Source organism: Gavia stellata, chromosome 18, assembly GCF_030936135.1.
Source record: "Gavia stellata isolate bGavSte3 chromosome 18, bGavSte3.hap2, whole genome shotgun sequence".
NCBI classification, from domain to species: domain Eukaryota; kingdom Metazoa; phylum Chordata; class Aves; order Gaviiformes; family Gaviidae; genus Gavia; species Gavia stellata.
In genome coordinates, this window is record NC_082611.1 from 16,946,850 (window position 1) to 16,963,308 (window position 16,459).

At 62.3% G+C, this 16,459-nt stretch overlaps 1 protein-coding gene across 1 annotated transcript; it reads left to right on the plus strand.

Annotated features, from left to right (window-relative positions):
* The first annotated feature begins 3,959 nt into the window (after positions 1-3,959).
* Positions 3,960-14,642, plus strand: UBALD1 (UBA like domain containing 1). Its single transcript, XM_059826608.1, is given in 4 exon segments — positions 3,960-4,094; positions 5,907-6,263; positions 12,408-12,467; positions 13,523-14,642. Coding segments are annotated over 4 exon segments (870 nt in total). The 3' UTR covers positions 13,841-14,642.
* The last annotated feature ends 1,817 nt before the right edge of the window (positions 14,643-16,459 follow it).

Consider the following 16,459-nt stretch of genomic DNA (forward strand, 5'->3'; position numbering starts at 1 on the left):
CAGGGGGGGGACAGGGACACAGCCTGGGGGGGGGGCACGGGGGGGCACAGCCTGGGGGGGGGGTACGGGGGGGGCACAGGGACACAGCCTGGGGGGGGCACGGGGGGGGCACAGGGACACAGCCTGGGGGGGGCACGGGGGGGGGACAGGGACACAGCCTGGGGGGGGGGGCACGGGGGGGGCACAGCCTGTGGGGGGGGCACGGGGGGGTGCCCAGGGACACAGCCTGCACTGGGGTGCACAAGGGGGCGCACAGGGACACAGCCTACGGGGGGGGCACAGGGACACAGCCTGGGGGGGGCACGGGGGGGGGACAGGGACACAGCCTGGGGGGGGGGCACGGGGGGGCACAGCCTGGGGGGGGGGTACGGGGGGGGCACAGGGACACAGCCTGGGGGGGGCACGGGGGGGGGACAGGGACACAGCCTGGGGGGGGGGGCACGGGGGGGGCACAGCCTGTGGGGGGGGCACGGGGGGGTGCCCAGGGACACAGCCTGCACTGGGGTGCACAAGGGGGGGCACAGGGACACAGCCTGCGGGGGGGGCACGGGGGGGTGCACAGGGACACAGCCTGCGGGGGGGGCACGGGGGGGTGCACAGGGACACAGCCTGCGGGGGGGGCACGGGGGGGGCACAGGGACACAGCCTGCGGGGGGGGCACCTTGCAAAAGGTGCAAAGGCAAAGCGGGGAGAAGGAATTCCGCTGCGGGTGCCCGGCGGGGGCAGCTCAGCCCCAGCAGCCTGTTCCGCTCAGCCCAGGGAATGATTAACCTGCTGGCAGTTGTGTTGCAGAAGAGCTTCGTGCACCAACACCACACTCATCCCCGGGGGGGACCAGGCCATGGCACCGGCAGTGCATCCCCCCCCGGGGGGGGCCGGCTGGGGTAGCCGTGCACCTCCCAGGAACTTTGGCGTGGGGATTTGTTACCTGGGCCAGTCCTCAGAGGTGGTACCTGCCCCTGGCTGAGGCTCGCTGCCAGCAGGAAAGGAAAACCATCGGCCTCCCCAGCTGCGGGCCCATGGGATGTTCACATGGGGAAACCTCTCCTGGGTTCCTCCTCTTGCAGATAATCCACGCAGGAAAGTGAACCGAGGTGTCCGAGGTTTGGACGTGAGAGCGGGGAACAACTGAAAGCTGTCTTGCGTGCATGACTCAAGAGCCAGGAGGATGGCGTGGAGGAAGAGGCACAAAAGAGTCCCCACAACATCCCAACACCGAGCCCTGTCCCCTCTGGCACCGAGGTCTGGCAGAGGCGCGGGGAAGAGCCCCCCAGGCCGGGCTTGTTAAGGGAGGCACCTTCCTGCACATGCATTACAGACAGGCTCATGCTGCAAAGGAGCTGAGGACCCAAATTCCCAGCAGTGGAGTTGGGGATCCCCGGGAGCCATGAAGGAGCTGAGGCGGCACATGCAACATCACTTAAATTGGCCTCGGGAGCAGGGGACCAGCACGGGAAGAGGGCTGGGGCACAGGGAGACGGGACACGACGGAGAGCCGAGGCTGCTGGCACAGCAGGATTTTGTGATAGCGAGCGAGCGGGCGGTGGGTGGAATTTGCTGGCCGTAAACACAAACTAAAACACGCCCAGTGGGAATAAGCAAACAAACCCGCAGGGAAACGTGCTTCCGGCTAGTTATTACCCTTGCAGTTGTTGTGGCCGCCCTGAGCACAGCCGCTGTGCGCCGCTGGGGCCGTACGAGGCACGGGCTGCGGAGGGAACGGGTGCTGGGGGTGAGGACAGAGCAGGACCAGACCTCGCTCTGCTGCGTCCCATGGTGCGACAGGGCTGGGAAGGACAGGGAAAAGCCAGGGAACCAACAACGGCCACGTCCTACCGGCAAACCAGGAGAGCCGGGTACCCTGCACCTGGCACAGGGGAGACCTGGGCTCTGCCTTGGCAATAACGGTGCCTGGGCGCTGCCCGCTGTGTCCCGCAGGATCCTGCTGGCACCCAGAGCAATGGTGCCTCTTGCTCAACCAGCCTCTCCATGCAAGAGTTTCTTGTGACAGAAATTGCACAGAAAGGGAGGAATGGAGTCTGCTGACCAGCAAAGCAATACCCGGCCTGCCTCGGAACGTGCACTGCCTCGGAACGTGTCCCGGCTGCTCCCTGCCTGCACGGGCAGCTCAGAGATGCTCCTTGGTGCTGGGAACAAGTGCCCAGGCAGCGCCCTGGCAGCAGCGGGCTGATGCAAACAGCTCGTGTGCCACCAGCAGCCCCGAACCAAGCAGGGTGAACCTGTAACCCTCCGTGGCCTCACCCTGCACGCCAGCAGCCAACCTGTGGCTCGGCGCAGGAGCAGACCCGGCACAGCAAGGCTCAGTGGCTCCGTCTCCCCGTGCCGTGCTGGGAACTGGTTGCTGGGCCGCCACGAGCACGGGGGCAAAGCAGAGCCGTGTTCGCACCATGCAGAAGGGCGAAGAGGGGAATTTGCACAAGGACAGAAGACGAGCGTCCCTCTCCCTTCCCTCCCTCGTCCTGAGCACCAAGAGCATCCTGCCCTTCTCCCAGCCCAAGGAGGTGCCCCGGCTCCGTCCCCTCTTGGCAGGCAACTGCCCCAAAGCTGTCCCCTGAGCTTTTCTGGGGACAGAAGCAGCCACCTTCCTTCTGCAGCTGCCCGTGCTGTTCACTGAGAGCCCAGCACCGTACGGGTTAAGCGGGGAAGCCAAGGGGAGAGAGAGCAGGCGTCCCGGCAAGCAGCGGGGCGCTGGCACTGCCAAGCACCGGGCCGCCCAGGGAAGCGGCCGCGGTGGGAGGTTTTTGTTCGTGCAAAACCTCCACCAGCGGGAAGGTCCCTCCCGGGCTGCGCAGCTCTCCAGAGCTCGGAGGAAGCGGTCGGGCCCCTGGGGGGGTTATTGTCATCTGGGAAGGCAGGGGCCTTTGCTGGAGAATATCTCCCCCAGGGCCCTGCTCGGTGAGACGTGTATGACAGACAACTACAATAGCAGCGGCGTGCCAGGGACAGGCTCAGCCCTTCCGCTCCAAACCCCAGGGCCCAGAGCGAGCGGAGCTGAAGGGCAGCACCTCCAGCAGACAGCGGCTCCTTTACCCCCGCCCAGCCCGGGGGGTGCGGGTGCTGGCACACACAAAGGCAGGATATTGCACCACTCGCCTCCTCCATCCCTCGTCCCTCGCAGGAGGCACTGCCAGCAGCACGGGGGAAGGAGAGGGGACACCCTGGGGACAGAGCTGCTGGCAGCAGTGGGACAGGGAGCCTGGCTGCCCTGCCAGCCCGTGCGTGGGGACCCAGCAACACCACGGCCGCATCCCGTGGGCTGCAGGAGCAGCAACCCCCCAGCCAGTGGCACCACGGTGGCTTCAAGAGGTGACAGTAGCCCCACAAACCCTGGTGTTGCCACCAGGCATGGGTTTTGCACCTTCACCCTTCACCTCCCAGATCCCTGAGCCCGTATTTCCCTCCAGTGTGGTGCTTGCTGCCAGCCCTGGGCCCTGCACCATGCTGAGGATGGAGAGGGAGGAAGGCCACGAAGAAGGAAGGCCACAAAGGCAGAAGGCCCTCCCTGACACCCCCCAAAGGGATGAAAACACTCCTACAAGGTACAAGGGAGCCTAAAATCCCAGGTGCCATCATTATGCAGAGTGAGAGCAGCCAAGATGGGGAGGACCAGGGTGAAACTGGGCTAGGGCTCCTGCCCCCAGGACTCGGCAGAGCCCCAGGGGTGGTGAGGAGGCCTCAGCTCCTGCGCTGCCTTCCAGCTTGGCCATCTTTCCTGCTGGGCAAAATCCATCCAGGAAAAGGTAAGCCTGGAGCCATTCTCCAGCATAACCTGGAAAGGAGCAGCAGGATAGAGAAGGGATCCTTCGGCTGTGAGCCCACCTCCTCTGCCAGCTCTCGGGGCTCCCTACTGCTCCTTTGCACGCACACCGTCACCACAAGCTGTGTCACTATGTCCCAGACCCAGCTGGCATCCACTACATCGCTCCCTCCAGCAAAACATGGATGAAAAAGGAGTTCTGAAGCTGGACACGTTTCACACACGTTTCTCCAGCTACCACGACCTGCCTTTCAGGAGTCTCCTTGGACCTCTCTGCTGGGGAGGCAGCTACGACCATGCCCATGTAAACAAGGAAGTATGTTTGCCTGCAAACCTTCCACTCACCGGAGCAGCTCATCCAAAGTCCAGCTGCTCAGGGGTTTATTACCCAGTGAAGCAAGTTGCTTTGTCTCAGTTGTCCCCTCCCTGGTGCTGTCACTCGCTTTGTTTGTCAGGTACTTGTAGAACAACAAGGTTAGGAGCCCTGGAGCCTACAAGCAGTTATTCCTCACCAGAAGGAGTGGCGAGCCGGTGAACTTTGCCTCCCTAAACGCTGCCCTGCTCCAAAGGGCTTGCAAGCCTCCCCGAAAGCTCTGCTGGGCCAGGGCCAACCCTTTCTCCTTCAAAAATCAGACTGCAAAGTTTCTAAAAATGTCTGTTTCTCTCTGATCAAAATAATCCTTCAGGAGACTTGTTCTCCCAGGTATATTTACACCTTGCTGACTACAGATCTCCTCTTGCAGCTTCCCTCTTGGGGACCTTGTAAAAAAGACCGGTCGCCTCTTGACATGTCCCACTGCCACCACTGTCCAGCTGTGCCTGCACTCTGATTTGGGGAGCGACATATGTACAAGGAGGAAGGATCCCCTTGGCTCCAGCATCCTCCAAGGCCTGGAGTACTTTGCATGGTTACTAAAGGAGAAGTGGAAGACAGTTACCAGGTGGTCAGCTTCAGACAATACTGGGGCAATTTGTGTCCGAGCAGCGGAGGTGGCAAACCCCTCAGGTCAAACGCGTGACCTGCCTGAGCTTCAACCATTAATCCTCACGGCTCAGAAATATCTGCAGCCATACGTGAAACGCCAGCCAGGCTCAGAGGTGTTAGTGAACAAACCGCTCGCAGCGAGGCTAAGCCCCAACACACATTGCAGGGAAGAGCCCAGAATCACCCAGGAAAGGTGGAGGAAGCCCGGGGCCTTCACAAGCCCTGCAGAGCCAGCAGTTCTCTTCGTCTCGCCCTGCTTTTCCCTTGCTTTATTACCTCCCGGCCACTCAACCGCGTGTCCGTGCCTGCTTATCGTTTCCTGGTACTTAGCAACACCATTGTGTCCCTCCCGGGCTCTGCGGTGCGGCCCAGCAGCGCCTGCCTGGCTGCCTGCTTTCATCTGCTATGGCAATGCCCCGCTCTCAAGGGATCCTTTCATGCCGCTGGGAGCCCCCCGGCACCTTCCAGAACCTTCCTCGGCTGCCGGCTCTCCTTCTACGTCTTGGCAGCCATGGCGAGGCATGGAGACATGCTGTGGCCCAGGGAGTGTAACGGGAGCAGGCCTGCGGGGGGGACCAGGCAACCCCTCATCCTTTATTAGCGCTGCGGGGAGCCCTGGGCCAGGCCCGGGGCCAAGGGGCCGCCGTCCCCTCCTCACCTCAGGCCTCGGGGCTGTGAGGCGGCGGCAGCTCCGGCCTAAAGCAGCTACGAGCCGAGGGGCCCCCGCAGACCGGGGCGGGGGGACACACGGGACGACCTCGGGGCCTGCAGGGGACCCCCCCCCGTCGCCCGGTTAAACATTACCCACGGGCCACCGCCCGCCGGGGCCGAAGGGCAGCGGCGGCCCCACCGCGCTCCCCCCCCCCGCCCCGCGCGCCGCGGCCGCTCCCCGCACGTCAACAGGAAACCGCACGCGGCCGACTGTAAACACCGCCCGCGCCCCCCCGCCCCACGTGACCCGCCCCGCCCCAGCGCCGGCCCGCCCCCGCCGCCCTCTGATTGGGGGCAGCGGCGTTGTTGACCATATACGGTCAGGTACTACCAAGCTGCGGGCGGCGGTTGGCCGGCTTGGCGCGTCACTCAAGGCGCGCCGGCGGCCGGCGGCCGCTCCGCAAACAAAGCGGGGGCTGCCGGGAGTTGTAGTCCGGGCGGAGCCAAGGCGGCGCGGCGGCGGGGCCGGCGGGAACTACATCTCCCAGCGGCACGCCCCGCCCCGCCCTTCCCCGCCCCGCCCCTGGCGGCCGTCGGCGGGGCTCGCCGGGCGCCGTGAGTCAGTGCCCAGTAAACATTGGCGTGAGCCGCGCCGGCTCCGCCATGGTGGCGGTGCCGTGAGGGAGGGGGGGCGGCGCGGCGGGCTGGGCGCGGCGGCGGCGGCGGCGGGGGGCCGGGGCCATGGACGAGCTCAAGCACCAGGTGATGATCAACCAGTTCGTGCTGGCGGCCGGCTGCGCCGCCGACCAGGCCAAGCAGCTGCTGCAGGCGGCCCACTGGCAGTTCGAGGTGAGGCCGCCGCCCCGGTACCGGCCCCCGGCGCCGCCGAGGGCTCGAGGCGGGTCCCCGCGTGGGGGGCGGCCGGCTGGGTTTGGGCAGCGCTGGGAGCGTGGGGCGCGCCCGGCCCTGCCCTGCGGGGCACGTCGCTGCCTCCCCCCCTCCCCTCCCCGCGCGGCGGCCGGTGCGTGGCGTGGGCCGCTCTCTGCCCCCGCGGGGGGCGCGCGGCGGGGCAGGGCCCTGGTGTGTTCGCGTGGGGCGTGCTGCCCGCCCGCCCCGAGCGCTCGGCCAGCCTGGGCCCCACGCGGGATGCGGGGGGGGGCGGGGAAACAGGGAGCCAGGGTGCGCGGGTGGGTGCAGAGCGAGAGCCCGCAGCCCGCCCGGGCCCCACTCGGGACCGCGGGAGGGCCGGGGGTGCCGAGCCTTCCTCCCGCCCACCCCGGCCGGCTGCGGGCAGCGCTCCTCCCCGCGCCCCCCTCCCCCGGCCCCGATCCTCCCGCGTGGCCGTGGGCTGGAAAACCGCAGCCCAGCCTTTCCCACGTCCCTGCCTCGGAGAGTTTGAGTCCTCAGGCAGCCGTGGGAGAGGAGACTTTGTAGGTCAAAGCTTTTCTGGCTCCAGACGCCTTTTCCTCTTGCCCCCGGGCAGGATACTCCGTGACATCGATGCAGTTAACGTCATGCGTGGGGCTGGATTGCGGGTGGGGAGCCCCCCCCGGGGGCCTTTCTGGGTGCTTTGCTCCTCCAGACATCCCAGAGCTAACGTGTAGGGAGCAAAGGGGGGAGTGCGGCAGCTGTAGCAAGCAAAGCTCTTTCTAAATAGGATTTTTAGGGTTTTTTTTAATCTTTTTCTTCTGCAGCCCCAGCAGCTCTCGAGTCTGGAGCTGATGGATTTGACGCTAATGGCACCTTTGTAATTGAAGTGTCTGTTTTGTGATGCAGGAGGAGGTCTGAGTCAGTCAGGAGAGCAGGAGGTTCAGTTTGTATTCATCCCTGTGGCTAGGGCACCTCTCCTTCAGCACGCCGCGCAGCCCGGATGGGTGCGAGCGCCGCTGGCCGTCCGCCTAGATGTTATTTGGGGCTTGTTCTGTAACGTGACGGCTGTCGGATGAATCGGGCATGGAGGCAGTTCATCGCCGTGCGGTCGCAGGATTTCCAGATGCTAAATCAGAGGCCAGGAGGCATTCAAAGCCAAGCCGCGTGTGGCCAAGGAGCAAGCGGGTGGGTGGGTGGGGATGAGTGGAAAGCTGAGCCGGTGTTCCCCTTCCGCCGTGTCCATTTAATAGCACGGTCTGCTGACGGGAGCACCGTTGGCGGTGGATGTGTTGCATGCGTAACATGCTCTGGGTTTTGTTTACTAATACAGTTTGACAGTGGCCCTCTGGGACGGGCGGGATCCACTTCCACCACCTCCGTGCGTGTCGCAAAAGTGCTGGGAACGGATGGCAAAAGTTTAACTTTTCTTTCAAAAGGCGTTTTGCAGAACTTTGCCACCGTTTGGCGAGTTGCACAAGTACAAACAGCCGTCTCCTGCCGGCTTGGCACTCACATGACTCAGAGGAAGCTCAGCTGTAAACAAACGGGCTGCGATGAGCAGTTACCATGTTCCCACTCACTTTTGGTGCAACGGTCAGATAATTCCCTTTGCAAAATGGCCGCTGGGCATGCCTTCTTCTGGGAGCTACGCTGGGGAGGTGTCGTCTCCTGACTCCAGTGTGCTCTCACCTCTTGCCTGTGATATTCTGAGGCTTTTATTATTCTAGTGTGGTACCTGTTTGCTGGCTGGCCTGCATCTGCAGTGAGTAAAAATTGGTGGAGTTCAGGCAAGTTCAGGGGTAATTTACGCTGCCTTCACTCGTAGTCTCCTCAGATTCAAAGTGCCGCTCCCGGGGCGCGGTGTGAGTCGGAGCAGCCTGCTTGCACCCTGAGGATCTTGCTCCTGCTTGGAAGACCACTGTGGGGAGAGGTGTTCTGCACAGCGGAGCCAAGGCAAGCTAGACAGCCTGGTGACAAGAGCAGGAGCTGTATTCTCCCACCTCTGTGCCTCTGTCCTGGTCAGGGCACTCCTGGCATCTGTGTGCTCTGCCCAGGACCTTTCCTACGTGGGCACATGCTCCGCTCACTGCTTGTCGCAGCCGGACAGGGAGCAGGAGCCTGGGGTGTTGGGTCAAGGGCAGGAGGGAGAGGGAAGCTGCTGTGAAATGTGGATGGCTTTGGGCTGGTGGTATGCTGATGTTTTGGGACAGCTTTCCTGGGCTGGGGCTGCTCTGGGGCCATTGGGGCTGGTAGGGGAGGATGTGGTGGGGGCTGCAGAGAGGGTGTGCTGTGCACTGTATCCTGCCGACCCTGGCAGACCTGGAGTTTGTCCAGGGGGAAGGAACACTATCCAGGACAGCAAGCAGGGCAGGAGGTCGGGAAACCACTGGGGATACAGCTGCCTTCGATGCGGCACAAGCTGATCAGAGCCTGTACCATAGTCAGGGGCTTGACTTAGGGGGCTGTTTTGCATCCCCTCCATCCCCATGGAGCAGGGCAGCTCGTGGGTAGTGTGTGGATTGCCTCTCCCACTTGCCATGACTCTACTCCTGTTTTGTAGGGACCCAAGGCAGGCTTTCTCGTGGCACGCCTGGCGTAGTTTGCAGCTCTCGCAGCGCCATGAGCTCTGCCATGCTTCCAGGGACAGCCGTGGTGGGTGCCAGCAGGGATGGCTGTGCCAGCCCAGCCCTCCAGCAGCTGGAGCAGTGCCGTGGCTGATTGGAGTGGGAGGTTTACAGGCTGAAGAAGGTGATTTGGAGTGTCTCTGGGTGAAGGCTCCACTTGGCCTCCAGGGCCACAGGTGCCGGCACTTAGGGAGAAGCCAGGGAGGGCAGCAGGTACTTCCACCATGGCTGGAACCCCCCAGGCTACCAGGGAGACATTTCAGAGTTTGCAGAGTCTCGTGTTGGGCTGAGCGATGGATCAGGCTCCTTCCCAGGTAGAAGAGTATTATTTAGCTTTGTTATGTGCTGATTGCCCCTGGGGCTGCTTGGAAAGGATAAGAAAGCAGCTTAAAAAAAAAAAAAACACCCATTCCTTCCTTTTTCCTGGTGCTGTGTTGTGTCTCTGTTCAGTGTAGTGAGGTTCTGTGTGGGGAAAAAGAGGAGGAGCAGGTGTCTGGTTCTGCCTGCTGTGTCCGTGGTTGGATTTCCACTTCCTCTTCTGATTTATTTATGTTTTATTGAGCCCCTTTCCCTTTCCTTTGTGGCTTAAGGGCAGGGTGCCCCAGGGCTGCTATAGCACCGTGGGCTCCCTGCTGCCAGATCCCCTGCGCTGGCAGCAGCTGCAGCTCACACATGCAGTCGCGACAGAGCGGGCGTGAGTGCAGCTTGGGCAGCGATGCGCAGAGGATCAAGCAGCACCCAGGGTCCTGTCTGAGCGGCTGCAGAGGGCTGCGTGTCCCGCTCCTCCAGGCTGAGCTTGATCTGCTTAGCACCCAGGTCTCCTTCCATTCACCTCCCCGCCTGGCCCCTGCAGCCGTCCTCCCTCTGCCTCCGTCCGTCACCAAGGGTGCTTCTTGGCACCCTGGCAGGGGTCTCTGTGTGACCCGCCTCCCGCAAAGCTCCTGGTTTTACATCCTGAGGGGGGGATGTGGTGGCCTGGTAGCCTGCTGAGCGTGGCCAGGCAGTGGGTGCAGGGCTGCCCTGCTCCCACTCAAACCAGGGTGACACAGGTGATGGGGCCTTTGGTCCAGGGTCAGGGCTGAGCTGCGGCTCAGGCTCCTTCTCAAGCAGAGGAGCCTTAATTGGCTTTGCTGTTGCATCAGTTGCCCCCGGCACTTGTGACGCTGGCTGGAGACCAGGTGGCATCAGCAGCTTTGGTTACATGTGCGGCCCTGGCACCCTGTGCCACCGAGGGGACGGGTGCTTGGGCCTCTCACCTGCCTGGGTTGGGGCTGCTGCAGGTCCTGGGTCCTTTGGGAGGTGGCAGCTGTTCCCCGCAGGCAGCGGGCATTGTGGTGGGCAGAGGGGTTGCTTCTGCCACGCTTGGAAATGGGCAGATGGAGGGGAGGAGACGCAGTGTTTTAGGCAGAGGGGCCTGCAGTGGTGGAGTGCTTCCTCCACCCAGGTCATGGCTTTCATCCCAGGGCCGGCACAGATTGGTGGGGATGGGGACAGTGGGGACTTTCTCTGCCCCTGTCTGCCAATGGCACAGTCCCAGATAAGAGGCCACTTGGAAAACAGGAGCACAGAGCATAGTTAATCAGCTTATGGTTTCTGGCTGTGCCCATACCTCTGCCCATGCTTCCTGTTTGCTGTTTCCCCCCTTTCTTATCACAATCCTTTCTGTCTGAGCGATAGGGCCCGTGGGTGTTGACATCGGACCTCACCCAGGACGAAGGGTAGCGTGGTGATGGGGGTGTCGCTGCCTCAGAAGCGTCTGTGTCTCTGTTGGATGTTTCCTTGATTCATAGATGTGTGCCAGCCTGTTCAGAGCTGGTCTCCGGGGCCACAGACCCTCATCCAGCTGTATGGCTGTCGCTGAAATCCAGTGGGTCCTGCTCATGGTTGCAGCGTGGCTGGGTGCAGGGTTTGGGTACTGTGTTGTTAAACACAGCCGGAAAAACACAGCTATCATGGGGAAGAGCCTCGCCAGCCCAGCTATTGCGTGCTCCCCCTAAGGTCTGGGAGCTGCCAGACTCTACAGCAACAATTGCTTCCCCCACCCAGGCCTTGTTTTGTTTGCAGATATCGCTCCTGGCTGTCACCTGGTCTTGCCGATAGTTTACCCCCCTATAGCCAGGAAACCATAAATGCTGCTGCACGCAGCCGGTACCAGCTTCCCAGCGGTGCTCACACAGCCCCTTCACCTTTCCAGGACCTGCCAGCCTGGGTGTTTTGGGGCAGAATAGTTTTCTGTCAGACCAGTAAGCTGAGCTGACTTGTTCGTTCCATCCCTGGGTGTGACACAGGAGCGTGTGGCTGTGGACACCGGGATGAGGAGTGCGTGTGGTGCTAGGACTGTGGCTGCTGCAGTTGCGCAGGGTTTGGTGCAGCCTGCCTCTGCTTTTTCCAGGTTTTTCTGCTTTTTTTTTTTTCCTTAGCAGCTTGGGTAACCCCAATCAGTGGCTTGCAGGAAGGGAGCAAAGTCTCGGGTGGTGTGGCAGCACCCGGCCGCAGCCCCGTGCCTCGCACCCTGGCTTGTAGACCTGCGGGCCAGGCTGCCCCTGGGGAGGGGACTGAATGGGGTTTGATGGGGGCTTTTCCTCCAGCCAGAACTGAATCCAAACCAATTCTCTTAATATTTCTATCAAGCCTGATCTGCAACTGAATCAAAACCTTGGTTTCTAGCCCTAACTCAGCTAAAGCCTGGCACAGAACAGGAGTCAGCTTCACCTTCGCTGGTCCCGCATCAGCCCAGCCTGCACACGTCCAAAGCTCCCGCTGCCTCTGTTCCTACCAGACCTGGGCTGGGTGTCTCTCCTCCTGGCCAGCCTGTGCTTACGGCGTTCCCGCCCTGCAACCCCCCCTTGTCCTCTCACATGCCTGTGGCATGTGACATATTTACCAGATTATTACCGGTCTGGACTGGAAGTTAACTAAAATTATGTCAGTCATAACCATACCCTGCCTGCAACAGAATTGGAAATGCTCTGGTATATGGGGTGGGGGACCTGTTGCAGCCCCAGAGCTGGGGATTTCCTGCTGTGAATATGGTGGCTGTGATCTTGTCCTGTTAAGGACACACACCTAACTGGTTCCCGCTGGGCTTTCCCTGCTGGGTTTGGATTTGTTTACCCTCCTCTCCCTGCACGCTGCGGTTGTGGAACATCGCTGTGAGTTGTGAAATGCCTGCTGGGGTCCGCCCCAGCAGTGGCCACTTTTCAGCAACGAGCACCGTGATCCTGAATACGTGTGATCCCTTCCTGCCTCGTGTGATCGCTGCCTGCCTCGGTGCAAGCAGGCAGCAGGCGTGGGTCCCTGATTGGGGACTGTGTAGGCTGTGTGCAGTGCTTTCCTGTGTGGGCAAGGGGGCTGCAGGCATGGTCCAGCCACTCAGGGCCTGTTTTGCATCATCTTTGGGGTCTTGCAAAGCCCTACTATTGTGTGCAGGGGTGAGGTGGGTGCCCAGTTTGTGTGCTGGTGGTAACATAATTTTCCTTTTTTTTTTCTTTTTTTTCAGACTGCTCTCAGTGCTTTTTTCCAAGAAACAAACATCCCCTACAGCCACCACCATCAGATGGTAAGTACTTTCCCACCTCTCCAGCCCTTGCCTGGGGCACAGCACCAGCTGGCGGGCGCTTTGGACTATTCTTGATGCCCAGCTCACTGCTTCACAGCTCCAGGAGTGCAGGCAGGGAGGTCTGGCTGGGCACTGCCAGAGCTGTCTGCCAAGGAAGGTTTTCCTGGAGAGCAGCTGAGGGTGGCGTAATGTGTCCTACGCAGTGGGACAGTGGGTCTGGGAGTGCCCTCAGAACCCTGCAAAGGGTTTAGGGCTGCTCCTCAGAGAGGGATGGTCCGGCTGAGGATGCTTTGGGCATGGCAAATGGTCCAGACCAGCCCCAGCATGGCAGAGAGCGCCTGGGGGGGGCTGGAGCACTGGATCATTGTAGGTTGTGGCAGCAGTGCCTGCACACGCGAGTCCTCGTACGCTTGCTGGAGTGACTGAACGTGCAAACCTCTTGCTCCACTGGAGTGTGCCTCTAGTACAGCGTGCTCATCTGGATGCGTGTAAACTTACAAGGGTGTGCATGTGCATAGGTGCTGCCTGCCTCCGCTCTCTCCCAGCTGTCCCCAGACTCGGTGCCTTTAACTCTCATGCCCCAGCAGCCTATAATCTGCCTGGGCAGATGTGTCTTAGGGATTTGCTGGCTGCTGTGGCCTCATTTGACTCTCTGGGACAATTGGGGATTTGGTGCATGCAGAGCAAGTGTCTGGCAGGGCCTGAGTGCACCCAGTCTCCCGCGGGGTGGGCGCTGAGCCCAAGCCTTGTGCCCGCCGAGTCAGAAAGCTGCAGGCCCAGGGTGGCACCAGCAGGTCGTGGAGCAGAGGGGGTCCCCGACTTGGCTGGGTGCAGGAGTGGGTGCAACAGGGTCCTGTCTGGGTCCTCTGACAGGAGCTCTTGCCACAGGATTAGTCCTCAGAGCCTTAAATAACTGCTGCTTGCAGGCAGCGTGGTCAGCAGACTGCAGGTCCGGGAGCTCCATGTGCTGCAGCAGTGGGGGCAGAGGGGTCTTGTGGTGGGAGGCAGAAGGTGGAACCCCCCCCCACGCCTGACCCCATGTCTCCTTCCCGCAGATGTGCACTCCCGCCAACACGCCAGCCACGCCGCCCAACTTCCCTGACGCCCTCACCATGTTCTCCCGCCTCAAGGCCTCCGAGAGCTTCAACAGCAGCAGCCCCGTGGCCTCCATGGCGACTTCCCCGCCGCCCCCGGCCCCGCCGCTGCCCCAGCAGGCCTTCAACCCCGCCTGGCCCGCGGCTTCGCCCCCCGGCCAGCAGCAGAACATGTGGACTCCGGCCCCCCCGGCGCAGCCCGCGGGCTGGCCAGCCGCCGTCTCCCAGCAGGCCACGGCAGAACAGAAGGCCAACGTGACCATGGAGGCAGAGAGATGAGGCCGTGGCGGAGAGCAAACGCGGCGGGGACCCCTGCGTATAAATATATATATATATTTTTTTTTCCCCCTCCCCAAAGAGGAGAGGAACTCTGCTGCCAGGGCGTCTGGCAGCCGCCAAGACACACGAGCAAATAGCTGCCTTGCATGGGTTTGGTTTGAAGTAGTTTTTACTTGTCCTCGAGCTGAACGGAGCTCCCCAGAGACAGCGGGAGGCTGCGTGGGACGCGGGACCGGTGCTGGGCTCTGCCTGGGACCCCGCCACTGCTGGGCTCTCGGGGAGGGAGCAGCCCCTCCTCTCTTGGGACACCGGAGTTTGCATGCGAGTGACATTTATGGAGGAGGTCCCTTCTTCACGGTCCCCTGGGCCACCCCACCAGGCAGAGTGGGTTGTGCCTAAGTGTTTCCCCCCCTCCCTCGGCCCCACTCAACCGGGTGGGAGGCTGACACCCCACATGGCTTGGTTTTTGTAAGGGGGAGGAGAGAGCAAGGGCTGTTCCTGGTCGGCCACAGCCTCCACCCCGCATGCGCCGTGCTTGCTGGTGAGCAGGGCTGGGGGACACCGGCTCCCAGGGAGGTGCCTGGCCCCTCGCTCACCCCGGTGATGGGGAGCAGGGGGTGAGCCATAGGTGGCCCGGCTGGGCCAGCACACCCTCACCCTGCTGGGATGGGGTTTGCCCTGGGGCTGTTTGCATGACACAGTGTAACCCTAGAGACTGGGATCGTTTTTAACCCCTCTGTTCTTTTTCTCCTGGCGGCTGGAAGTCTGTCTGGACACGCCGCAGCCGCTTGCAATACATGCTCTTCTGCTTTGAACCTAGTGTCTTTGCTTCGTTTGCAGCAGCGGTGGGATGTGGGGAAGGCTGGCCAGGGCCCGAGGTGTTGCAGGATCCCCTCTCTGAGTGGCTCTGAGCGTGCCGTGCTTCTGAGCTGGGGCTGGCCGCCTCTCTGCTGTATGTGTGCTGCTCCAAACACCCCATCCCAGCCGTGGGGTGACTGCCAGCTGCCTTTGGCCAGGTGCATGCCAGGGCTCAGCCTCAACAGAAGCCAGCTCGGCTCTGCCTGCTGCCCCACCCCATCAGCTGTGGGTGTGAGACCCCACCAGGAGCAGGGGCTGATGGCAGGGCTGCAGGGAGCCTTCGGGCTCCCTGTGTGACACCCACAGGTCCTGGGTGTCTTGCCATGACCTGGCTCCTGTCCCCTCTTTGCCGGATGACAGGGGCCGGCTCCCTTGGAGGTCGCCATCCCTGCTGAGCCCTCTCCCCATGAGGCTGTGCCCCTGCATCCCTGTGCTCACCAGTCAATAATTAAGTTCTTACTTGTGTTGCTAAGATAAACATCATAGGAGTGATGGTTTCGCCCATCTTGCCTGTTGTACAGCCTCGGCAGAGGCTGGGAGTGAGGGCTGGAGCTGCTGCTGGCCCTCATGAGCTTCCCTGTGCAGTGTTGTGTTGGAGCTGCGTGGTGCAGTCCTGCCCCACTGATGTGGACTGGGCTGAGCTGGTGGCATCTGGAGTGAGCTGGGGCCGTGGGCCTCGTGGCCTGAGCACGTCGAGGCCAGCGTGGAGTCCTGCTGGGAGTGGAGATCATCCATGAGGCAGGGGCTGCGTGGCATGGAGCCCACAGAGAAGGGATCTGGCCTTGGAGGTACCTGCCTGTGGAACAGGTGAAGCTGTGCGGAGACCTGGGTGGCAGGGAGGGGAGCCTGCCTGTGACTGTCCCAGGGCCACTGGGAGCCATGGGATTGGAACATCCAGGGCCCCGCCACAGACCTGAACGTTTGGCTGGTCAGAGAGAGCTAACAGGGACGTGGCACAGCCCAGAAGTGTCAGGCTCTGGTTGCTGAGTCCCCAAGGACGCCCCATGTGCCCCTGCAAGCCCAGGGACCACGCAGGAGAGGCAACAGAGGAGGGAACATCTTTATGGCCTGCGGTGTTACCCCTCTGCAGTGAGCGGCTGCTAGGGCAGTGTGGCCCCCACCCCATCAGTCCCTGAGGCCAGGCAGCACAGCGCTGGTGCGCCTGCCCCCTCCCCGCACCCCCACGCTGTTTCACACCCCCCTGGCCAGTTCAGACGCCTGCTGTCCTGCTGCCATCCGTGGCAGCCTGCTATCGGCCCCCGAGGAGCCCGTCTTCGTCCGTGTGGCAGCACCTGCAATGCAGAAGGACAAACAGCCTTGCATGGGGCACAATGCCCCGGGGCGTGGTGGGGCCAGTGGCCCAGGGGGACAACCGGGGCAGGCACTCACATGAGTATGGGGACACGTAGTGGCTGCCATACTTGGGAGTGCGGCGCATCTCTGTGGTGTGCCGGGAGCAGGGCTGGGGGGTCTTCGCTGCTTTGGGATGAGCAGGACGTGCCGGTTCAGGTGGCTGTACAGCCTGGCTGGAGCTAACGTGGTGTCCTGGGGCTGCTCCCCTACCTGGGAGGTTCTTGCCTACAGTGATGGTCTTGTTGGCAGCCAGCGAGCTCAGCCTGCCCTTGTAGACAACCCCATTGATGCCCAAAATATCCACTTCTCTCTGGAGGGAAGAGCAGCCGGTACCATTGGAGGTGCCCGAGGTTATGCCCAGCCCGCAGCACTCTCACCATCCTAGCTTGGGTGGGCTTGGTGCATTTC